This window comes from Chionomys nivalis, chromosome 15, assembly GCF_950005125.1.
Source record: "Chionomys nivalis chromosome 15, mChiNiv1.1, whole genome shotgun sequence".
Taxonomy (NCBI): Eukaryota; Metazoa; Chordata; class Mammalia; order Rodentia; family Cricetidae; genus Chionomys; species Chionomys nivalis.
Genome location: NC_080100.1, coordinates 32902694 through 32928882, shown reverse-complemented (window position 1 = coordinate 32928882; position 26189 = coordinate 32902694). Strand labels below are relative to the sequence as shown.

Sequence of the window (26189 nt, the reverse complement as noted above, 5' to 3'; positions counted from 1 at the left end):
GATGGCTCAGAGGTTAAGAACATTTGTTATCGTATAGAACCTGGGTTCATTTCCCAGCACCCACATGGTCCCTCACAACCATCCATATCTCCAGTTCTAGAAGATTCGCCATCCTCTTCTAGCACCAGACATACATGTGGTACACAGTACACAGACATGCAAGCAAAACATTCATACATATAAATAAATTTTAAGAAAGAAAAGAAAGCAAGTAAGCAAGCCAGCCATAAATCAGTGGTCTTAGCTTCTCCAAAGAGAAAACAAAAGAAAATAATCAGTTAGATTCTAAATAGAAGAAAAGAAGTAATAACGGTGAAAGTAAAAACCAATGAAGCTAATTAATAATAGAAGGGATAAATGAAAACAGAAACTGTTTTCTATTTTTAAAAGATGAATAAAATTGATATGGCTTAGCTACCAAGATCAGAAAGGATTTAAAAATAAATACATAAATTGCCAGTCCTTTACCAGTGAAAGCACAATACACATCATTTAACTATTCAGAGGTTAAGAGGAGAATATTAACACCAGCTCTCTGCCAGGGAGTCTGATAATTTGGATGAAATGGACACTTCTTTGAAAGACAAACCTTGCAGTCACGTTCAAGAAGAAGTAGAAAATTCTGATAGTTCTTTGTTTACTAAAGAAATTGAAATGATCATTAAGGAAACTTCAAACTGGCATCATTGATGGATCCTGCCAATCATTGTATGTGTGTGGGGGGGGCGTTGACTAAGAAAAAAAAATACCAGTTTTCTTTATGTTCTAGAAAATTGAACAGGAATGGAAGCTTAACATTTCCTTTATAAAATCGGCATTAACCTTATACTAATATCAATAATGGCATTATGAAAAGGCTACAATTCAATCATCCCTCATGCACACAGATGCAAAATTTCAAAACAGAATCTAAAAATATCAAAAATAACAACATATCAGTAGAATGTTATAACGAAGTCACATCTATCCTAGGAATGCCAAGTCTGTTTTACATGGAAACGTCAGTCTGGAGCTAAGCCTTTTGCTGAGTAGTTGAGTACTTGTCAGCATGCCTCAAACCTCAGTTTCAACCCCCAGTGCCATCAGAAAGAAAATAAATTTAATTTTTAATATCTGTAAATGAAAAGCTGTGAAATTCCTGATAAGATTTAAGATTTCCAACATCAATGTCTTATAAAAAATTCTCAAAATGTTAAAAAATAGACATTACAGGCCTACTACAGGCGCAACTGGCAATTTGTCATAAGATACTAATGTGAAAGAAACTATATCTTTAAGGCAATTCCTTGCAGCTTTGAGTATAATAAAACTTTAAAGCAATGCAAATGCCCTAAAGCAAGGGAGCTTGTTAAATAAAATTTGGAACCTCAATTGAAATGGTTGAGATTGGGAAATATATGTCTTCTGTTGAAGAAAATGAAAAAATTAAATTCACACTCATTTTTAAAATTTCGGCTATAGAAACATGCATTTGAATGTAAACTGGGAATGAATATGTAAAATAATAATAATAATGTGCTCTGTTGATGTGGTATGAGGAAATTTTATTGTTCTAGATTATTTCTGTTTTGTAACATTTTGAAAATATAAATCAAATTAAGATGAAATAATTGTTTTCAGCAATTAAGAAGAGGGTCTTTGTTAAGCCTGGTTTCTTAGGAATTGATAGCAATCCCTGAGAAGGGCAGGTCCACCCAGTTTCAGCAAAGCAAGCATGCCTGCTTTTTTTCCAGGAAGAAAGGGAATCCAAATTTTATTGGATCGTTAACTTCAACCATCTTTCAGCTTTGACATAATTTTTAAAAGATACTTAAGTTGTCAAAACTCAAAGGGCCGAGAAATCCTCCAGAAAGCAGGAGCTGTTGAGAGAGAGAGAAGCTGGGTAGCTTCTCCTGAGGTCTGAAAACAAAAGCAAGTTAGTTCTGCCTGGGTTGAGTGCCTTGCCTGTGAACCTACTAGGGGTTCTGTCTGAGCCAGCGCCTTACCTCTGGACCTGGTGCTAGTTTGTTAAGAGTAGCTGTTAAGCTGTAGATCGTTCACTGGTTTTCCATTTTTGAATCAGAAGAATGGGATGCGCAGGCTCAGAATAATGTACTGACAGAGCTCAAGAACCAGCGAGAGAAAACTAAGTACTTTGAATTGAAAAAAAAATGTTGAAAATCTCTTTCTGGATCTATACCTATACACATATATTTTTGTTCTTGAAAAATTGCCAGTGACCAAAGATCATGACATTTTGAAAGGAAGACAGAAAAAGTTCCCAAGAAATTGAATGAAGTGTTTAAAATAACTTCAGTATTAGCTGCACATGGGTTAACCAGAGAAACAAGTTAAACATTAGATTTTGGTATCTGTGAAAGGATTGTGCTTTCTAAAAGCCGGTAGATTAAATTTCCTTTTATGATGTTGAAATTCTATTGAGAAGACTTTTGCTGGATTTTTGTCCAAACATCACAAAGCTGTCATGGCATAAATAATGCTTTTGGTCTTGGTCAAGACCACCAGATCTCTGGAATTCCTTTCCGTTCAGTCCTTCTTTAGAGGGATCCAGGAATTTCAGAAGCACACATCAAGTATCGGAGTGCATTTGTGCAGGCTTGGGGGGAGGGGGAGACAAGGATCTGGGGTGCAGGCCCAAGTAAAACATTTATGTGTAACGCATGATGAATAAAAATAGACCAGCCTTCCTCCCCAAACTAGCTCTGTTACAATTCCAGGAATGCTTGCCCTGTACAAAACTTTCAAATTCACCTCCACTGTATTACAGGTTTTGTTAGACTTAGGGATTGCAAAACATTGAGAGGCTAAGCAAACAATTATTTCCCCAAAGAGTTACCAAGTCATACATTTATTAAAATTTGTGGGGCTAAATCATAGGGGAGGTTTCAGTCTTGCTAATGTAGCTTAGATATGCCAGGAAAAAATGAGTGGGTAACTTAGGCTTCGGCCATCCTGCTATTTGAATGGTGCCCAGAGAGACCTACCCTTGGGGTCTGCAGCCAAACACTAGAGCCCATTAAGATTTGACTCAGTTGTTACTATTATTTCCTCCTCGGTGCTGACTATAAATAATGGAATCCTAATTTTAGAGGAAATCTTAAAGAGCTAATCTAGTCTGCTCCTTTTGTAGTTGAGGATTCAAGGCCAATGTCCTGAAACTACTCTGGTGAGACTGAGCACCAGGAGGGCATGTTTTGTCACATCAGCACAGACTCCTAGAAAGGCAATAGGAGGACTCAGAGTTGAAGTGTCAGGAGGTTTTCATGCTGTTAGGGCCCAGTCCATTGCAAGTTACCGCTTCCTTCCCAAGTTCTAGGTTTTATTAATAGTGCCTAGCAAGAAGGGCTTTCTAAACTCATCCTATTATTTTACCAGTAAAAAAAAAAAGCAATGTTGTTTAGCTTTGAAAAAAATTAATTTGGGTTGCTCATGTCAATTTATTAATAGACACAAAGGAAAATAAATGTGTGGATTAGTCACACATGTTGCACTGTTAGAACACTGTTAGCATCTCTAGCTCAGTAGTAAACACATCAGTGTGAATCTCCCTGCTCACTGGTGTTTGCAGGGTTCGAAGCACTACCCGACTCTGTTCAAGACCTAGGTTCAGTCTTCAGTGTAGCTCCTAGCTGCACTTCCTTCTTGGGACAGTGTACTGATGGTGCCGTCGGGTTCCCACAACAGGTAAACTAGCTGAAAATCCTTAGCAACGCTGGAATGTGGAAGAACATGCATTAAAAAAAAAATCTGAAAAGCGTTCCTGATAAAATCAAACAGCTAGTAATGGATGCAGCCAGGATTTGAACCCAGACTTTTATACTTTTTATAGCCCATGCTCTGATTTCTTAAAGCCTTCCTTGGACAGTTTTTGATGATTTGACTTGTTTCTGACTCTACTAACGTCATTAATCCCTCATCTCATCCAACCCACTGTAAAGAGAAATAACGTGGAGTGTGGGTTCTCTTTTCTTCTTGGTTGGATATCTGTGAACTGAAAATTTTACGTTACCCTTTTAGCTCTGCTGTTTAGTCTTCGCCAATATTTAGAATAACCAAAAGAAAGAAATACTGTTTCTCTTCCATGAAAAATGCATTTTCTTGTTTTCTTCATTGATAATCTAGACTTTGTTTTCTGAGCAACAATTGCCAGAGCTGAATATAAGAATGATATGGAGACCGTAGTATGGGAGACCCTGAATGCATTTGCAGTATAAATCTAGCTATACATGTTCACTCTGGGGAGAAAGCATTTATGAGTATTCTGCAGAAACATTTATATGCCTATAAATATATAAGATTACTTGGTTACTTTATTTAACGTGAACAATTGATATTTTTGTAGTTAATTATGGAGGATCTGCAAAGAGTTAAAGATAGTAACAGTCACATTACCTGCCTATTGGATTAATGCGTGTCTAAAGTTGCATTTTGCATATGGCTGTGGCCTTTTCTAGGATGTTACTTCTTTTTTGAGTCCCTGCCTGTTGTCAGCTTTTAAGAATCAAAGCCAATTAAACATTACTGGCGTGCTCCGTAGCTTTCTTCTTCAGTTTGGACCTGCCCTGCTGCCTCTCTGGAAAATCCATTCTTGAGAGTTGCCTTGGACATAACCACTAATAGACTGTTGAGCATCTGCAGAGGCCTTTTGTTTCCAGGATTTCACAATCATTGCCGTTTAATCCATAGAATATCCATGTAAGGTAGATAGATATATTCAAGCATCCAAATTTCCTGCAGGGGAATTTCAGTGCCTGTAGGAGTATTGTGATTGGCACCGACTGTCCCTGATTTCCCAGAGGCCAGACACCTGGAAAGGCTTTGCTGCAGGCCCAGGTATACACCAACATTTCAGGACAGGATCTGTCTGTCTGTCTGTCTGTCTGTCTGTGTATGTATGTGTGTTTTATAAAGATCCAGTGAATTTCTGCACTTTTAACCTGTAATAGACCCAGTATCTATATCATGTCATCCCATGACAAGGCTGGGGAGTAGATACTGTCTTTCCGTTTTACAAATGAGAAAGCTAAGCCTAGTAGGTTGCCCACAGTAGAAGAGTTGGAATGTGTCTAGTCCTGTCTGATGCCAAGGTCAGTTCTAGTCCTGTCTGATGCCAAGGTCAGTTCTTCAACTGTTGTCAAATGCTCCTTCAAAATGGGAGTGTAAGAATGACTAAGATCAAAAACACAATTGCCAGCTCCTGTTGGCGAGGATGTGGAGCAAGAGGAACACTCACTGCTGGTGGGGATGCAAACTGGTACAGTTTGGTGCAGCCACTTTGGAAATCAATATGGAGATATCTCAGAAAATTGAGAATCAATCTACCTCAAGACCCAGCTATACCACTCCTGGGCATATACCCAAAGGATGCTCCATTTTATCACAAGGACACTTGTTCAATGTTCATAGCATTTGTTTGTAATAGCTAGAACCTGGAAACAACCTAGATATCCCTCACCCTAAGAATGAATAAAGAAAATATGGTACATTTACATAATGGAGAATTATTACTCAGCTGTTAAAAGCAATGGCATGAAATTTGCAGGCAAATGGATGGAATGTGAAAAAAAAGTATTCTGAGTAAGGTAACCCAGACCCTGAAAAAAAAAACATGGTATGTATTCACTTATGAGTGGATATTAATTGTGAGTGAGAGAGAAGCCATGTAGCCCCACCGGAGATAGATGCCGGAACTTTTCCCAGTAAGCCACAGCCTCGTGGCAATACACAGATTAATGGAGATGGTTTAAATTTATGTGTAGGTGTTACCCAATAAGAATCTAGAGCTAATGGGCCAAGCAGTGATTTAAATAATATCGTTTCTGTATGAATATTTTGGGGCTGAGCAGCCAGAAACCAGCAAGTGGTCTCCTTACAACAATTATTCAATTAAAAAAAAACAAAAAACAAACAACAACAACAACAACAAAAAAAAAACCAAAGAAAACAGGTACATGGCAAAGGTACTCAGTTGATACAAGAAAATCTATTTCAGGTTTCCAGGTCCGCAATTCTCTCTCAAGTCATTGCTAGTCCAGTTTCTTGTGGCTTTCAGAAATGTCCAGTGTCTGTGTATGTATATATGTACATTTGTTTGTTCTGTTTTGTTTTGTTTTTTTTGAGACAGGGTTTCTCTGTAGCTTTGGAGCCTGTCCTGGAACCAGCTCTTGTAGACCAGGCTGGCCTCGAACTCACAGAGATCTGCCTGCTGAGTGCTGGGATTAAAGGTGTGCACTAACACCGCCCAAATGTCTATGCACATTCTTATGTGTTCCAACTAAATTGGTTGCCTTCTCTATGAGTAGTTAGACCCTAAGTATGTTGTTAGTTTAGAACCATATTCTCTGAACATTATCAGTGTTTTATGATATTCTTTGTAAAATTATTTGTGTATAAATGATTATAATTTTACTTTTAAAGAAAAATATAGGTGTATATTATTGTGTCCTTAAGTGAAATACAAGAAAATTCAAATATAAGATAGTTTCTATTTAATTGTTTTATCACTAGTTCCTGGACTATACATGAGAAAAAAGTGTAATATATTAAAAACTAAATAATTAGGCCCCTGTAGATTCCATATTTTCTTTGAAATTTCTCATTTTTTCTGGCTATCTTCTAATTGGTAAAAAGATGCATGATTGTTACATGCTAAGGAACAGGGCAGTATTTTGAAGGGAAGGGGATAGTATTATATTTGGCTGTAATAGTCAATGATGTTTCAGAATAGTGAAAGAGAATATAAGCCTATTTTACCTTGGAAATGATACGTTTCTGGTATAAATATGAGCTATGGAGAGCAAGCCTCAGTTTTCCCCAAACACAGGATCTGACCATCTTAAGTGTCTCAATGTAAAAGTCGAGTTGCTAATTCTTCTCTTTCTGTTTTCTAATTTTAGGTTTTAGTATAAAGGCAGTGCCATTCCAGAATGCCATCTTGAATGTAAAAGAACTCGGAGGTATAACTTTTACAATCCTTTCTACATCTGCCCTTGACTTTACAAGCTTGCTCTTCATGTGTTACATGCAATTAAGCTGTGATAATTTATTTTAGGTGATGGGTTTTTACTTTTTTCTTACTAGTATATTTCATAGTCATACTTCCGTCCCTTTACACATGAATTAGCAGTTTTCCTGGAGTGGTAGGTTAGTCTTTGCTTTCTCCTGTGTGACTCGAAGGACTACACAGTAATGGCAAATGCCATGCCACATCCTTGCTTTTACTTGTTAATTATTCTAAACGGGAACTTATGGAAAAAGAATCTAAAAAAGTAAATGAAAAATGGGCTAAGATAGGGCAAGCTGTATTTATGTGTGAATGCTTACTGCAGGTTCGATTGTACTCGTCTTTTTAGAATCTATTTGTTCCGATAATAAATCTTTGCCAATGGGTTCTTTGCTGGCCAGGCACATTTATTGGATAGGCTGTACCCCAAAGCATACATCAGTCAGTCTTTCATTGCACTCTCTGTCTGGCATTTTTTTTTTTGGGTTGTGTTTTATGTCAGTCAGGGTCTTAACCCATGCAAATAGATTAACAAAGAAGTCAGTCAATCCAGTGAACCTACTAAATTCTCTTAATGGCACAAGAAAATGCCAAATGCCAGAGTTCAGTATAATATCGGTGAGTTTAGTGACTTAGAAAGTTCTCTTCTGTCTTCTTAATCACTGTGTGATGGTGACCTTACCCTGCTCTTTGTTGTTGGTTTTTTCTCTCCTCTGTCAAGGTCATTTCCAATTGTAACTTATTTCTAGTGCTGTGAAATGGAAACACTCAGCTTTATGCGGTCTTACCAACGTTTGATGCCTTCTTATATTGTTCAGTAAAGCGTTGACCGGCCTTTCCAGGTGTCCGTCAGTGTGACAGCTAACAGTGACCTTTACAGCATCGGTATTGAAAAGCATCAGTGACAGAGCAATTCCAGATTTCTCCTGAGATGCTCGGTGTTTCCCCTGGACAATAAAATCCTGGGAACGTGACTGCTGATCTTAGCTAGAAAGCTGTCGGACAGTAAAATACAAACACCTTTGAAGTAACTTCTGTGGAAAACCTTCTAAAACTGCTTCCTAATAGACTATTTTCATCATGTTTTGGTTTCTGTAGCTACTCTCCCAGTGACGATATTATCTGTAGACATTTTGCAGCCAGAGATCCTAATATAAAAATCAGTAGGATCTAACGGTATGGCTTGAAAATTCTCTTGGTTTTAATTATTAGGCTAGATTTTAAAACGTTCACTCAACATTCATCAGATATAAGAAACTGTTGTGACTTGGCAAGATGTTTATTGTGTAAGATGTTTATTTGGGTGAAATAAATAGTGAATGTTTCTGAACAGTTAAGAAAAAACGAATGCTTGAAGCTAATGTTGACCGTATGCCACTGAAATCGCGTGCAATGGAAGTGAAATTGGAGAACTGGGGTTATGTAGGAGAAGAATACGTTGTTTCTCAAGGAAGTTTGTTTTCACAGCGTAGCTGTGCCCTTACAGTTGACGATTTGGAAATTACAATGAAGAGGACCCCATAGGCTTTGGTGGCACATTTTAATTCCTAACTTACCGGTAGGCACATTTCTGGCCCAACCATAGATTTTTTTTTTTCTCCTTCAACTTTAACAACTCTTTTTCCATTGGAAACAAGTAGACTTCACAGTGTGACTTGTGTACTCACTGTGTTCACAGTCTCAGAGGCAGCAGAAGGAGTCGATTTTTATTACTTATTTATTGAAAACTTGGAGAGTAGCATACTCTGTTGTGTCTGGAAGGAGCATGTGAACAGCTGGGCTAGCACACCTGAAGAAAACACAGCTTTCCTGGGTTCTAAAGTATATTCTAGGTACCAAGGGAATCATCTCAATGTAAGGTGCTGGGCATTTAAGGAAAATTCTAATTTAGTGAAATCAGGTTGCCTGGGAGCTGCTTGACCAAGTGTTCCTAATCTCAGGGGGAAAGAGTTGAGCCGTTCAGGACCTCTCTGGGATGGCAGGTCACCTGCATTCACCAGTGCTTGGCTACTCAGAGATGGGTCATGGGAGTTCAGTTGGTTTGTTAGTGTGGGGAAAACAAATTCAAGGGAGGAACTCAAGAAGGTAGGTGATCAAGGGAGGCAGCTGCTGAGAACTAAGGATGAAGGAAGATGATCAAGGGAGGCAGCTGATGAGAACTAAGGATGAAGCGAGGTATCGTGAGGAAGATGCAGATGTTTGCCTTCATCCTGGGCTAACTCAGGAGAACGGCATGGCCTGTTCCTCCCCACCCACCTGCAGAGCCTTCTTCTACCCTTTCAGGAAACTCCAAGGCTTTTCATCACTCCCTTCCCAACCTTAAGTTAAATGTCTTACTGTTTTATAATAAAAAAGACACAAGCTATTGTCTTCCTTATTTAGTAAGGAGAAATGGCATGAGATGAAATAACAATGGTTAATGGAGCTTAGTCTAATGAAAGTCACCTCAGGTCATCTTAACATAATAACAAGCTGTGTTTGTACATGTACCTGGTCCATGCTTTTTATATATGCGAATATGTCATATATATGTGATATATATATATATAGTATGGACACACACACACACATATATATGGATATATAGTGCTATTCATTTCTGTTGTGTGATTCTCATTCACATCAGTTCCTTCTTCCACAGTATCCCCCACAGTTTGTACCCTCATTCCACTACAGCGTGTCTAGGGCTGAGACTAAGTCCTAAGCAAGGCATGGCCCTTAGAGGTTTGATGGTAGAGATGAACCTGAATATAACTGTAGGAAATTAATGAAGATTTGGAAACTGATGAAATGAATGGGGACCAAACAAGTACCAAAGTCGTAGAGAAATGAAGACAAAGATAGCGGTGCAGCCTGGCAGTATGACGGGCCAGTTTTATTTTTTATTTTATTTTTACTGTTTACAATAGCTTGTCCTTTGCAGCTTACCTGTCCACTCCTGCCAGACAGCACTGATTGTACCTATGGTTTTATTAGCATATATTAATTGTATACCGCAATAGATTTCATTATCACATTTGTATACATAAGTAAAAAGTATTTCGCTCATATTTTCCCTATTTCCCTCCTGCCTCCTTCCTGTATCTGTTGATTCTCTTCTTCTTTCTTTTTTTTTTCTTTTAATGCCCCAGTGAGTTTAGGTTGCTTACATGAGATTGGGTCAGGGGATATTTAGGAGAGCTTTGGCATCCTTTCAGTGGCAACCTCACTGAAGAAAATGCCTCCTGGCTTCCACAGCAACTCTGAACTGCCAAGAGCTCATTTTATCTGTGCCACTGAATGTCTACACATGTTGATACTTTTCCTTCATGTCATGTTCATAGGACACAATCTCGACCACACTAACACCTTGCCCTCACCCCCAAGACTTTAATGAAATAGTGTCCATTTTTCTTTGCTTCCTCCCACACTCATGCTTTGAAGTCTTTCAGAGCAAACCCTTGTGATTCTTGATGCTGTCGTCGGGCTTCTTCCTGACTTAACTGCTTTGGTGCTGACTTCTGCTTAACTCCAATGTCCAACCTTTCTAGAACCTTCCCACAAAGAATTCTTTTTCCTAATTTAGTTATTCAGCAAATATTTCCAGAGTGCATATTATTCTCTAAGCTCCTTTCTAGTGAGCTATGGTGGCTGTAGCTAGCAAGGCAGCACTGTGTCATTCAGATGGAAGACAGGAGGGGCCCCTTTTGTCCTGCTTACTTCCTTAAAAGCAAGTATGAATTCCTACAGGACTAGAGAGAATGGCTGGACTCGTGCTCTCCTGACCCTGCCTAGCCAAAACGAGTGTTGACTCTGACCCCATTAGGGGTTTTTGCTGTTCTCATGGAGTTGGTTTTACCAGTGTGTTCTTTCACTCATGAGGGTTCCCACTGAAATCAGTGTAGAACTCCTCTCTCTCTCTCTCTCTCTCTCTCTCTCTCTCTCTCTCTCTCTCTCTCTCTCTCTCTCTCTGACTTCTTTAACCTGCTTCTTTCCCGGAGATGCATCTCACAGCCCAGTCTGACTGAAAACTCTCTTGACTGTCTTTGCTTCCTTACTGTTCTCTGTTTGGCTCATGCAGTGCTTAGCCGGGATGAAAGCGTCATCTATACTGCGGTGACTTCGCGGCTCTGATGGTTTTTCATTTCAGAAATGTGCAATTCCTAAATCCACAGAGTCTTGTGCACTCATGGATGGTCTTTTTCCAATATGGAAATTTCATATATGAATTGATAGAATACAGAGGTAAAAATTTGATTTCTTAGCAAACTTGTTTTTTTATTTATTGGTAAAGATTAAGATATGATAATATATCCTAACTGAATCTGGAGCCATGAATGATTTTGCCAAAAGGCTTTCCCCCCCATCTAATATTCTAATGAGTTATGTCTGAATTGTGTTTCCACCTCTCGTGGCCAGCATCCCCACCCAGTACCCTCTGTGGCAGTCTCGTGTTCACAGGTGACATTCAGAAAGGCAAAAGAAATCTGACAGGCAGTTTGTTGTCTCTGACACTGCAGTAGTCATGGCTGCTAGTTGCCAGTCAAATGGAAAAAAGTCCGTGAAGGTTTTTTGTGTGTGCTACCTCCCCCTCCCCACCACACACACATACACTTAAAGAAAAGCAGGCAGCAGGGAGCTGTGGAAAGTGCAAGTTGTATATGGTCACCCTCCGCTTGGTCCCTGCAGTTGTGACCGAAGGATTTTTGAGGATTGTCAGCTCAGCCATTTTTTTAAGCCTGCATCTCTCAGCAGCCAACTGTTATAGGAAACAGATGTCGGCTGTGTCCGGCTTCCTTGTTTGCCCTGGGAACTGCCTCCTCACAGGGAAAGGTGCTGTTAGCTGTCCTGCTGGCTATCTCAGGGTGCTGTGTATCCGTTCAGCTTATTTGCATTTGTTAGTTTCTCCAGAAACTGTCCAGGGCAAACTTCTTGACAGGCAACCCAGGGAACACGGCCGCCTGTTTCTTTTAATTTCTGCCTTTGGTTCCAGGCTATTTGATGTCCTTCACCAAAAAAATAAATACATAAATAAGCAAAAAAGCGTTCTTATTTGTTTTCCTTTGCTGAAAGTTACTTGAGAGGGAAGTATGGCTCTTTCATTCTTACCTGCACACTGCCTTCCCTGTGTTTATTACGCATTATCTCTGTGACCCTGCTGTACTTCTTATGGGGGGAGAAAGGCCTGAGACATGCTTACAAATACTGTAATTCCTAGCTCTTAGGGTTACGGTAGTGGAGAAGGAGTCAGACAACATAAGCCAAAGAGTCGATTTTGCACTAGAAAAAGAAAGAATATATTCAGATAGCTGTGTAAAGATTGTGGCCTGAGAGACAGGTAGAGCCACTAGAGAACTTCTTGCTGTTGCCATAGCAGCATGCCCTTTGAAAAAGTTCTAGATATTTGCAGAGATGGGTGTGTGGGCAAGAGGGATAAGGAACCATGTCCAAGGCAAAAGAAGGTGACAGCAGAGAAGGAGGCCCAGAGAAGACCATGTCCACAGAATACTGCGGAACCATCCGACTAAGGAATCTATAGGCAGCTATACCCAAGAGTGTTCTATATCTGTTACAGGATTGTAAGGAAGAAATGTCGCCCAGCAAGGAGTGTTCTCTCAGGATACCCTGTCACTTTATGTCTGAGCCTCTCGCTGTGTTTTGATATCTGTAAAATGCAAGCTTTAATAAACCACCCCAAGTTTATTTCCCAAGGGATTGGGCTGGAAGAGAAAAATTAAATTGCCTAAAGCTCTTTGGGAAAGATGCTCAAAGACTGGACAGTGGTATTTTCACTAATTCTCTTTTTATGGGTCCATCTATTGTAATATGTAGTGTTGAATGATTGAAGCTTCTTGATAGAGTATTGTTTCCTTATCTAAGAGAAGAACCAGGCCTTTCTTGACGAGGAAGAGCCAGTTGAGTCCTGGCTCCCTGGGCCATGTACTCTATCACTTAAGCTTGGGCCATACTAGGGGAAATGATGTTGGTACAAAGCCAAGTCACTTGGATGGGAGTTAAAAGGCCACAGCTCTCTGAATTGGTTGAACAGGATCCCAGGGTGGTGGTGTTTGAGCGTTTTTTACACTTGCTAAGGGAATGCTGAGCCAAACAGTCAGCAGAGCCAAGTAAATGAATCTAGAGGCCCAGAAGTCTATTACTGGCTCATGGAGACCTGACCTTAATTCTTGTTTTCTCCTGGAGGGATGCCCTAGGAAATTTTAAAAATCTATCTTTTTGGTCACAGTCCAGCATAGTACTGCACAGTCCACTGCTAAGGCTGTACACATAAAGATTATTCTAAGAAACTCGTTTCCTGGCCTTTTGACCCCTGGCAGCAGAGTTCTCCTGTGCTTCTGAAGGTTGTACCGTTTCCTACTATGGGAGGGATGGGTCATTGCACACTTGCAGCTCCACCACCCATCCCCCCGGAACGTTTATCTCGTGTTCTCAGCTTAGCTTCTTGTCCCTCACGAGGGAGTAGGTATTAGTGTTTCTCCCAGGGGTTACCATAATAACAACCAGTTTTTGTTGTGTATTTGGTTTCAGTGTGCTGTTGCAGCAACAGCACTGCGAGTCAGGTGACCAGTATTCTCCTCCAACAAAACAAGCATGGGACATTGGGCCAGGCCTGCAGCTTTTCCAAAGCAGTTTTCTTCTCAGTGCTGATAGCCGATGACGCTGATAGCTTTCGTCCTGTTGGGGTACAACATAACCCTTGCATTTGTCCCTGAGCTCATAGTACCTGCCTTGCCCTGGCTGTTGTGAATCTCAGAGGCCACCTTGAGCTGCTGCAGAAGTTGTACAGCACTGGGTGCTTTCTCTCTCTTTTATTTCAATCTCAGTTACTTGTTTTTTCTTTAGTTATACTAGATATATATAGGTTCTATAATTTTTTTGTGTTGTGTGAGCAGGACACACACACACACAGTTATATCCTATCACTGGAATGAGTATGGGCTGCAATCTAGGTTAGATTGGAACAGAGGAGATTTCAGAAAGGAAAAGAATGCAGAAAAAAACATATGGGAACAAAGTCATGAAGGGAGAAATGGGTTTGATTTATGGATAGGACAAGATAGATTTTTAAAGCATCGAAAACCACATCATAGCCGGGCAGTGGTGGCACATGCCCTTAATCTCAGCACTCAGGAGGCAGAGGCAGGTGGATCTCTGTGAATTCGAGCCCAGCCTGGTCTATAAGAACTAATTTCAGGACAGGCTCCAAAGCTACAGAAAAACCCTGTCTCTAAAAACAAACAAACAAACAAAAAAGAAAAAGAAAGAGATAAAGAAAACCCCTTTATAACAATATCACCAGTTTCGAGGCATAGGGTACATCATTAAATTATTCCTCAAAATACTAGAGTAATGATAAACTCTTTAGAAGGAAAAAATACTTGCTAGTATTTAATTCATGCTAGTTAGCTGGCCTCGAGAATACAATCCCCGCTGGACAGATTCATATTTGTCCATGTGTGCACTTGCCTCATTCTTCAGCCTATTTTTCTGTATGTCTTCATAGTAGAGAAGCATTGCCCATGACTATGTAAGCACTCAGACTTCCATAGGTTCTTATCATTGTCTTGGCATCTTGGCAACTAGAGAAGTAATAAGGCTCTTAATGATAAAGCAGTCACCAAACTAAACTGAAGCTTTGACATATCCAATGCTTAATAAAATGTGGTCGATGCTGTTGGTGGCATCACATACTTAATGTTTTTTCATTTCCTGAGGTCCAAAGTGTTGGAAAAAGACTCTATTGAAGATGCATGGTCATTTAAATCTTGAAGTTACCAATATTTTGGCCATCCTTCTGCAAGCTAATAGTATGAACAATTTTGTTATGTAAAGTTAGCTATGAATTTTTATTTGATCTTAGCCACGAGGCTGAGAAGCAATAACTATGAATTTTAATACATACATTTAAGTAACTTATGTGACTAAAAATTGAAAAGTCCAAGATTTTTTTAAGGTTTCTATTTTCTCTCCCTTCCTGTCCCAAGCCCATAATATTAAACGTGTGTGTGTATGTGACTACCAAACAATGGCAAATGAAATCTATAAACAAGATAGATTTAAATCTATAACAAAGAAAGGAACACAAGACAAAGCTTAAGATACATACAATGGAAACATGAAATAGAAGTGGAATTCATCAGGATTATTAATCAAAGAGTTCATCAGAGATATTAATTGGAATGCCACATTTGGAGCTGTGCCTTTATTTTTCTTTTCTCCTTGCACTAAGTGGTGGATAGCAGCTGTGTTTACCCACAAACTAAATCCTTGAATGTGGGTGCTAGACCCAGAAAGGTAGGGCAGTGTCTCAATATATACGGACTGCCAGGTGGGTTAGGAAGCCCACACACACAGGAGCCAAGCCACTTGTCTGTCCCCATTAATCACTGAAAACAGACAGCGGTAAACGAAAGAGCTGGCAGACGGAGATTCTCAAACAAAGATGAGCATGCAATTATGACACCCTGCAATATGAACAGAGTCAGCACCGCAAAGGAAAGGTACCCAACTCAAAACGGGAAGAGAATTATCAAAGACCCAGGACAATAGAGCGATCAGAAGATCATCCAGAGAGCTCCAGAAAGGCTTTGCGTCCACAAGAAAGAATAAAACCCAGAACTTAGGAATTTAAATTTGACTTTAAATTTTTAAATGAAAATGTTGACACAACTCACATGTAAATTACTGAAACTAAAGATTGAATTAGAGAATTTCCTCAGAATGCCATACAAAACGAATACATTGGAAGTATGAAGGCGGAAAAGAACTATAGGGAACAGCAACAGAAGGGGGATGAGTATGCATGAATATCCAGATTTGGGTTCTTAGTACCAAATAAGAATGCAAATAGATGGTTAATTATGACATCTTTCACACACACACACATGTGTGTGTGCATGTATTACCCTATATTTTAAAGTATGTATGTGGTATTTGTCTATGTGTTGTATGTCAACATGGATGAAATTATGGGCAGATAAAGTGAAATATACATAGAACCTATTATATTCTTACATGGAGTACAGACTATAATTAACAAAAGAAAATGTGGTGTTTACCTGAGATATACATTGCAACATGAAAACTTAGGTGATATATTCTTCAATGGATTTTAAAAAGAGTTCAAAAGGCTGTATGTTCAACTCATATAATAAAGTTAGACAGTGGGAAGAGTTCTCCTAGAATCAAGTAGATTTTTTTCTCATGAAAACTTTTTTTTTTAAAGGATTTTTATTTGGTTTACTTTATGCATGTAGGTGTTTTATTTTCCTGAATGTATGCTTGTTCACCATGTGCATTCCTGTTGTCTGTGGCAGTCAGAAGAAGACATTGGTTCTCCTGCAGTTGGAGTTACTGATGGTTGTGACCCACCATCTGAGTTCTGGGAACCAACCTTGAGTCCTCTGCATGATCAACAAGTGCTCTTAACCACTAAGTCATCTCTTTAGGCCTAAAAAAAAAAAAAAAAAAAAAAATGAAAATGAAAATTTTAAGAGAGGAAGTATAAAGAAAACATGATAAATTCAGGAAAAAGATTCAAGAAGGAAAACCAGCTAAAGCTATGATAAATAAATCACATGTATATCACAGTAAGTGTAAACAGCTTAAATTTGTTTTAAAATACCATAGCAATAGCATGGCACACTTACCTTTTACAAGACACTTTAACAAGATGGTAAGATAAAGATAAAGGTGTTTAAATGTTATCCTTAAAATGCCATTGGAAAAAAAATGTACTTAAAGTAATGTTAATTCAGATGAACTACAACAGAAATTATTGAGTAGATTCGAATTATTTCATGCCGCTATGGTAAGACAGCTAAATAATCACAAACTTTTAAAATACTTAGCCACTTACTTCTGAAAGCCAAACTAAGGAATATAGAAAAAGAACTAGTAGATTTCTAATCAGGAGAATAATTTAGCCTGGCTTCTCCAAAAAAATAAATAAATAAATAAAAAACCCAAAGCACTGAAAGATTTGAGTAGCACATTAAGAAACTTGGTATAATTGATCATTCTGTACTTTTGTTTTTCCTTGTTTATTTGACTTAAGCAGTCTTAGTGAGCATTCTGTGCAACTCTCCTCTACTCCTGCATCCTCCCACTCTTTTCTTCCCTGTATTTGTTCTTCTCCTTTCCGATTGTCAAAACTTGGTTTCCCTTTCCCTGGAAAGGAGTCTTTGTTTGTTTGTTCATTTGTTTGTTTGTTTTATCCACAGTCTTTGTCCAGCTTCAGCCTGATGATAGACACCTTTCTTGGGTAGATGCCCACAAGGACAGTTCTGCCCTTAGCGTTTTCTTGCTGCTCCCGTTCAGTGTAGATGGCATATTTCTTCGTGTATACCTGAACCACTTTGCCAGTCTGCTGGCCTTTGTAGTTTACTCAGAAAACCTGAACTTCGTCATCCTTCCAGATGACCATGGATCAAACTTTCTACTTCTGTCTCAGTTTTGTGTGAAGAGGGTGACGTGCTCCTCTTCGACTGAGGGAAGCTGCGTCTGAAATGCTGTTTGCGCTTGTGTCAACCGGAAGTCACAAGGAGATGGCGTTTCATTTTGGTGGCTGCCAATGCAGTGATGGCTGCAAAGAATCTACATGTGATTCCTGGTGCTGATACTTATGTATTTTATACTCAGATGGTATCTTGAAATATGCATAATTTTACACCAGTTACCATATTTGTGCTTTCTAGTTGAAATCCATTAAAAAGAAAATTAGACAAGGGAGAAAACACAGAACAAAATTTCAAGGTACTCTTACCATGTGTCGTGAACAAAGTTTAAATCTGTATTGATTGTTTCACTATGCAATTTAAAACTCAAAAAAAAAAAAAAAAAACCTCTAAAACTTCCAGCAGAAAACATATGAGAAAATCTTTGTGACTTTGGGTTGGAATAAGATTTCTTAGAGACTTCTTTTTATGTAAAAACTTCTGTACTTTGAAAGACAAACCAAAACTAAAGAAAAAGCATTATTTATAAGTTCTTATAAAGAACTTGGATCCAGATGAAAAAAGAAGAAGTGAAATCAAATAATGAAATCTCATTTAGGAGCGGATGAAGGGATGTGTACGTTCCATCCGGATGTCCTTGTACCGTAATGGGAAGTACCTAGTAATGGAGATGCACGTATAAAGTACTGCTCTTGCGGAATTACCTGTCTACAGTTAAAGCAACCTGACAGGGAGGTTCAGAGCTGGTCTCCTGCACCCCCAGTGGAAATGTAAAATAGCATGACTTCCTCAGTTCCTAAAAAGGCAAGACTAAACCAATTCTGTCCTAATTACGTGTTCTAAAAACAGTGGAGGTAAGAAAACAATAGGAGGCCTACGATGAAAAGAGAGCATAAACATCATTTTTATACCAAGTCTTGTATGTGAGTGTTCATGATAACTTCTTCTGTTAGACTGCAAAACTGGAAACGACTCAAAATGACACTCATTGGTGGACAGAAAAATTACTACATCTGTATGATAGAATACTATTCAGTAATTAAATAAACCATTGGTACCTGCAACAATGTAGATGGATCTCAAATAGTTAGGTCTAGTGAAAGAAGGCAGACAATGTGACATAGTATTGATATGTAGGGTAAATTTGTATACTATATATATAATAGAAAATATAAACTAAATTATAAAACCCTGATGGCTACTTACCTGTGGAAGATAAGGATAGAGGTGGCAGAGGTGACATCATTTTGAGGTGATAGATATATTAAGTGTATGGATTTCGGGAACGGTGTCACGTGCACACGTTCAGGACATGAAACTCTGTGAAATCTGTAGTTTATTATTTGTCATTCATACTGCATGAAACTCTAGAAAACACACTGTGTCCCTTAAAATAAGGATACTTTAATCATCTCAGGTTAAAAATCATTGGACATACGCTTCTGGTGGGATCTTGGCCACCCCCTCCCCCAATACTCTCCAATAAAAATACACGTGACGAGAAAAAGAGAGAACTATAGCAATTACTACATAATCATATACAGCTGAATCATTAGGGCTGCATATTAAGAACTTAAAATGTAAGAGGAAGATGTTTTCAGGTCTGTTGATTTCATATGCAGTGTTTTAAAGTCTCATTGCTAATAAAAGAAACGAGAATTAATCTGTCTGTGTGCAGCAGCATGCAATTAATGAAAAGAAATATGCATGGCAGATTCATTAGATAAAGAGTGAGAAATTTCCCAGCATAGCCCAGTTGTGCTTCATACTATAGTGGTTCGTACTCAAAACCGTGTTGATGCCGTGTTCTCTCTTCACCTTGGTCCTAAGAAAGCTACTTGGATGGTTCTGCCATTGGTAGAATGTAGGTGTCCGAGAAAGTAGTGAGATGAGGGAAATAATAATAGCATTAAGATGGGAAAGAAGCACATGTGAAAGTTTCTGCTTCTAAAGCAATGAAAACAATTGTAGTTCTGAAAACATTTTGTATGCCTGTGTGTTTCTGTGTGTGAAATACCACTTTGGGCTATTTGCAATCCATTGCAACTGAAGTTCATCTCATTGAGTTGGTCTTAATCAATTGGTGGTGGCTGTTTGCCAGAGCAATGGTAGGATGAATGTATTATTAATAAGTTCACAGTTTAGGGACTAGAGGCAGAGTACTAACCTTATTTTGTTTCATATTATTTCCCAACCCCCCATTTTCTTCCTAAGTGGATTTCAGTAATCATTCAACTTCTCTTTCCTTAATTAGGTTGACTCTTTCTTTTGAGATGGATAGCATCCAAAAAGGTAAAAGTGCAGAGGTATCTTTCTTGGCATTTAGTTACAGAAAGTTGGAGGTTAAGGCTGTCCAATATGGATAAGTTAGCGTTATTCAAATATGGCTTCCCTTTGATGCTGTTCATCTTTTTGTCTATAGGTTTACCTTGCAAACATATAAGTTATTGTCCAAGTAATCTCAGTTTAAATAAATGAAAATTCATTTAAGTAAGAAGTTAAGAGCCAAGCTGATTGTAGAAATACAAAAGATCTAAATGATTTAGGCACACCTTTGAACAGAACTAAACTTATCTAGTCATTTTTCATTCTGTGTGTGTCCACGAAAAAGTGATAAGAGGCTTGGCCTATGAGTACTGGAAAACATCCAACCCAGCAAGAAGGCTGCTGGCAGCTTCTGACAGTTCAGAGTTGAAGTGTAGTCATTCTCCGGCCCCAAATTGGTGTAAACACAGCTGTTTTCTTATAGTTCCATCAAAAGCACATGAGTTTATTGCATATGTGGTAGTATAATCAGTTTGGTTTAACTTTCGCTAGGGGATCTTTGCCATAGTGTAGCAGAAATAAAATGAATGAGAGGTAAGATACTACTGGACTCAAGAGCTCTGTGCCAGGTGGAGGTCCTTCAGTTTCTTCAAGTCCGTGAAAAGATCCAGGAATATTTGTAGGCATACAAGCTGAGAGGAAAGACCCAAATCCAGTCATATTACTGCCCACGTAATGTCATAGCAAATACCAGCCTTTGCAAAACTCTGGTTTGGAATCGGGCATGCTGAACAGCACTCTCCCGCCCTGCTTAGAGTTCAGGGCCACCTGTTGTCCTGTTTGAGGTAGTTGATGATTCTGTGCTTTGATTTTTGGCACTCCTTCCTATGTCACTGGTGTTTTTGTTAGTAAACTCTTTTTCTCTTACTGGGAGTCAAAGGATGCCGCTTTGTCCCATCACTTATAGAACAAAACCAGCACACAACTTTCCTCGAGGGGGAAGCTCCCCAGTCTTTGCTTTCTTTCTCTTTCTGGCTGCTAAATATGTTTTCCTTCTGATCACTGGAGAAAAGAAGGAAAACACCCAAGAGTTATTGCTGCCGCACACCTGAATTCCTTCACTCTAATCTGAAAGAGATTTTGTATACGGTATAATGATTTGGGGTTCTTTATTATTTCGGTTAATTTGTGCCTGTCTCTGAGCTGGCCCTCTTATCAAGCCCTAAGGCAGTTAAGGAATATTTATGGGAAGGAATGATATGTGAACTTGGATTTTTATCTACCAAAGCATTTGTCAGAAATCGATGGCCATACTCATCCTCTTTTATATTATGTATGATTTCATAAAGAAACTACATTTTCAAAAAAGTTAGGATTTTCACATAGTAGATAAAAGGAAATCCCATTTTGTACAGCCTTATGCAGGAAGCACTGAGTACTACCCAAATTTAAGGATTCTAATGATTTATCCGGTTGGACTGTTTGCATACAGTATGCTTTAAAATGAATACCCTCCCAGTGTGATTAAAGGAATTTAGGTTAATAGATGTTGACGCCACTGGGATCTCACCATCATTATCACCGGTGGGTACTGTGTTTTAGTAAACAGTTGGTCAAATCTAGGTTCTCTACCTTCTGAAATATTACTGAGATCCTGTTTTAAAATTTTTATCAGTTTATAGAAAATCTATCTAATACTACAGATAAACTCTATGGTAGGTTTTGCTAGATAATTTACAACATTACAAAGTAATTGTTTTTATAAACCATTATTTCAAATCTTATTTTGATGTTCTGGTATATTTTGTATTTGATTTATATATATATATGTGTGTGTGTGTGTGTGTGTGTGTGTGTGTGTTTTCCATATATATTTCCTTTTATTACCTGAGTCATTATTTATTATTATATCTGACACATAAATTGAGTTTAAGATTGTCTTGTTTGGTCCGGGTGTGGAGGCTCAAGCCTTTAGTCCAAGTATTCAGGATGCAAAGGCACTTAGCTCTCTGGGAATTTGAGGCCAGTCTGGTCTACATAGCAAGTTCTAGGCCAGCCACATCATATTATTTATTTCTTTAAGAAGAAGAAAAGAGGGGGCTGGAGAGTTGGCTCAGTAGTTAAGAGCATTGCCTACCCTTCCAAAGGTCCTGAGTTCAGTTCCCGGCAACCACATGGTGGCTCACAACCATCTGTAATGAGGTCTGGTGCTCTCTTCTGGCCTGCAGACATAGACACAGACAGAATATTGTATACATAATAAATAAATATAAAGAAGAAGAAGAAAAGAAATGGCCTGATCTAAATCTTAGTCACTGCAGCGTTTTGCTTCTATGATTTCCTTACCTCAGTTTCCCTTAAAAATATTCTCACTAGTCTGTGCTGCTGGATGGAAAAAAAAAAGCAATAGAAATCCCTGAATCACACCGTTTACAGCTGTCATGTAAAACCTTGACTCCACACTAAAGTTCTGTGGAGACAGTCTCTTCGGGCTGTTGTGAGTTAATCCCTTGCAGTATGTGTCTGAAAGAGAAGAGGAGAGCAAAGCGGGTGTGAGTTCACGGCTGGGACCTCAGACACTAGTGTTTCCTTCATTTCTCATTCCCCTGTGTCCTATACCATGGTCAGCACCGCTGACTTACCCTGGATGACTAATTAGAAAGGCTGAAATGGTAGTCTTGAGTGACAGTGTAGCCATTAACACTTGCTGTGATTTTCAGTGGGGTTCTGTCTTCCTTGTTTCTCTCGTGGCCTTTTTCTCAGATAGACAAGGGCCAGGTCATCATTTTAAAGGAGCCAATGAGAACTGAAAATACTTCCTGGCTTGCTCGACTGTTCTCCCGAAAAGGAGAACCCTGGCCAGTACAAAGTGAACCCTCGGAGAGGCAGGACTTGTCCTTGAACAGCTCCACTGGGGCTTTGGTTCAGGGAGTTCAGTGGGGCAGGTCACCGGAGAAGGCCACAGGGAGCGAGCTCAGGGCCACCATATGCATCATTTGGCCCATCTGCAGACTCTGTGAAACTTGCTTTGGGACTGGAAAATGCCTGACGTGGCTCATGTAGAGTCTGTCGCCTCAAGGTTCCCTGGCCCCATTCTTGTTTTTAAGATGCACCGGGTGCTTCGCACTGTTTGAACGTTCTTGGAGCTTGCTGACCTGGGGGAGCTTGAGGTGAAAAAAAAAAAAAAAGCGATATACAGCAGTTCTAAATCAAGTTTTAAAACAACAAAAACATTTTAATATCTGTAGCTGGAAGGGAAATGCTCAGAGCTGTGGAACTGGCAGGCAGCGTGGAGTGGCTGAAGGAGAGCTGATTCTTGGGCCAGTGCTGGACCCAAACTGAACTGCACTGAAAGAAGCCCAGACAGTCTCTGCTGTCCGGCTTCCCAGTGAAGTCCGAGGGGACAGTCCTGGCAGTGCTATGGATGTGTATGCTAGGATAGATATAAACAGCAAAATTCTCGGCCCTGTGGCTATAAAAAGAAATATGCTTTTGTGATGTATTCATGGTTTCGGAGCAGGCTGTGCGTTGTGTTTAACTTTTAATTACTATGCACTTCAAACCCGGGGCTCTGTCTGCCCAAGTGCTTAAGTTCTCTCAGATGTTTTTATTGTATAATGCTTTCTCTAGATTTTTCTTTTAATGCATCCCCCCCCTTCACAACCTGTTAAAAGATGAGTTTGTATGAATCTTGACATTGTGATTTGTTTCATGGTTTTAATTTGAATGTGGATTGTTGCAGCCAGGAGCATGTGATTAATGGGACTGGGTTGTTTGTCACAAAAACAGATGATATTTTACATCTAGGCAACATGTATCAAAAACCGGACTTCCCTATATTTTACTCAACTAAGTCATTTTTCTTTCGCTTTTGAATTCTGTGTATCATTTGCACTCATCCTAAGCTTGGAGATGTGTATCTCTTGTCTGTTTTGTGGAACCATGCTGACAAATACATTGTCTCTAGACACTAACGTAGACATATCCCTCTTGCTGTTATTCATAATAAAAGATTTTTTTTCAAACCTAAACATCTCCCATTTCTTTCACATGATACGTACGGTCTTCTGGTCTTTTTCTGTTGTGGTTGCTCTCTAGACCTGTTTTAAGTGGGTCCGTTTGATGTGCTCAGAATGCAGTGCCATGTGTAGTCTTGTAGGTGCTGGTACCTTCAGCTTCCAGTGCTCTTTCTCTTCGTACCAACAGTCCATGACCCAGCACCCCACGGGCTCCCATTGGGCATGCTTCAAAACAACCAACTGCTATTAGTCGGGTCTTTCCTGTTTCTGTTTTTCAGTTGACTTCAAATTCTTATATATCTATTCAATTTTATTATGTAAGCACTGGCTTATTGTTCCAGCTTGTCATAGATTTTTTTTTTTCAGATGTGCTTTAAATTTTATCACTCAACATATTAGCAATTTCTTTCAGCTTTGGGCCTTCTCCTAAATATTAATGTGATATCTTCAAAGTCTTTGTTGAATTAAAACATAAGTGTCCACTCTGCTGCTAGTCTTGTGCTTGAGATAACGAGATGACTAGAATGTAATCATTCCTTCAGGAGCTCACAGGCTATGGGGAATAATAGACATGCAATTACCTAACTATTATGTGGTGTGATAATTGCTATAATTGAGTTGTGTGTAAAGTGCCCTGAGACCTAAGGTTGATTGGAAACCATAGAAAAGGTAACTGGTTCCATGTTGGCACAGGTCCATGTATTTCCAGTCGGCAGCTGTCAGGTACCTAACTGCTGAAAATTCTTTCACTGTGTCTTTTCTCCCCCTTTTGTTTCATTCTTAGCCAAAGACACAACAGAAGACTTGTCAAATACTTTTCTGAAGTGATCTTATACCATTGTATTTTCCAGATGGACCCAGAAACTTGGCAGGTCACTCTGAAAGGAATTGAGGATTACTGAGACTTATTTGTGGTGAACCTGTGGTGGTTCATCATAATCTGAATTTTTAAGTTCAGGACAGTTTTACCTATCACCAGTCTTCTGGTAACATTCCTCTTCTCGATTGTTTTATAACATTTCTCTGAACTGTTTTTTGATGACACCAAGGTTCGCTATCTCGGTATGCGATCTGTCTAGATCTGGAGACTTGTAATGCACTCTATCTTCAAGCTCCAAATTTTTCTTAACTCCTTCCAGGTTGAAAATTACTCTTTTTTTATATCCTTTCTGCGAGACTTTCATTCTTCTTTTTCATCCTGCATTAACTATCTTTCTCATTTAGATTATTGGCCATGGATTGCTCTCTGTCTCTCTCTGTCTCTGTCTCTGTCTCTGTCTCTCTCTCTCTCTCTCTCACTATGATCCTGAAAACCTTTATAAAAGTTAAGGTAGGTGACTATTTTTGGTGTTGTGGTCTCTAGAATAACACATGAGCTACTTCTTCATGAGTCACCACCAAATTCAGACAAATCCATCATTGTCTTCTATCCTTCCTTGCTCTGAAAACATCAAATGAGTAAGAAATACATTTATCAGGCCTGAGGGTATTATGATATCATGTGTCTAATAATACCTGGCTCTAATAGTGACTGTCACTGTCATTGTGTTTGCCACCAAGTCCGGACAAGTTACACTTTTGGCTAGCAATCTTATTTGTACAGGTAGTAGCTTCCATTTTCAGCTGTGTCTCCTTTTGATGGGTTGTACGGATGACCTGCACTCCTCTTTATTCATTGTTGTCTTAATTAGAGTTACTTACTATTGCTGTAGTGAAACATAACGACCAAATATCAACAATATAAATAATCCAAATTTAAGTTATTTCAAAGTACACTTCCAGGTAACAGTCCATCACTGAGGGAAGTCAGGGCAGGAGCTCAAACAGGGCAGGAACCTGGAGGCAGGAGTTGATGCAGAGGCTATGGAAGTGTGCTGCTTATTGTTTATGCCTTGTGGCTTGCTCAGCCTGCTTTCTTATAGAATCCAGGCCTATCAGCCCAGGGTTGACCCTCCCTCATCAGTCACAAATTAAGGATATACCTTATAGCAGGATCTTATGGAGGTATTTTCTAAGTTGAGATGGCCTCCTTTCAAATAACTCTAGCCATGTCAAGTTAACATAAAACTAACATTGTCAGTTTGACACAAAGCCATATAACCTTTCCTTTTTTATTCTCCCCAAGATGTCACATTAATATCAACAATATAAATAGTCCAAATTTTAAAAGTCTCATGGTCTTTAAATCTGTAAACACCTAAGAACTTAGTATCTTTAAAATCCACAGTCTTTTTAAATTCAAAGTCCTCCAATTGTGGGCTCTTATAAGATGAATTAAATACTTTCTTACTTGAATAAGCCAGGGTACAGCCACAATCTGAATAAAGCAAAACCATACTCCAAAATGTAGTATAAAATGTAAATAACTCAATGTCCAATTATCTGGTCTTCTAGTCTTCCCCACAGGGCGTGGGTCACTTCTCCAGCTCAGCCCTCTGCAGACACACA

General features: G+C 39.1%; 1 protein-coding gene across 4 annotated transcripts in view; it reads left to right on the top strand.

The window, feature by feature from the left end:
* The window catches only part of Arl15 (ADP ribosylation factor like GTPase 15), a 353796-nt gene that overhangs the window by 126321 nt on the left and 201286 nt on the right, over positions 1-26189 (top strand). For all 4 annotated transcript variants that reach the window (XR_009058382.1, XM_057790206.1, XM_057790207.1 and 1 more), the window contains one exon: positions 6897-6956. Coding sequence is in view for 3 of the 4 variants with exons in the window: in XM_057790206.1 (XP_057646189.1) it covers positions 6897-6956 (60 nt within the window). In the remaining variant the exon portion in view is untranslated. The remainder of the gene's footprint in view (positions 1-6896; positions 6957-26189) is intronic.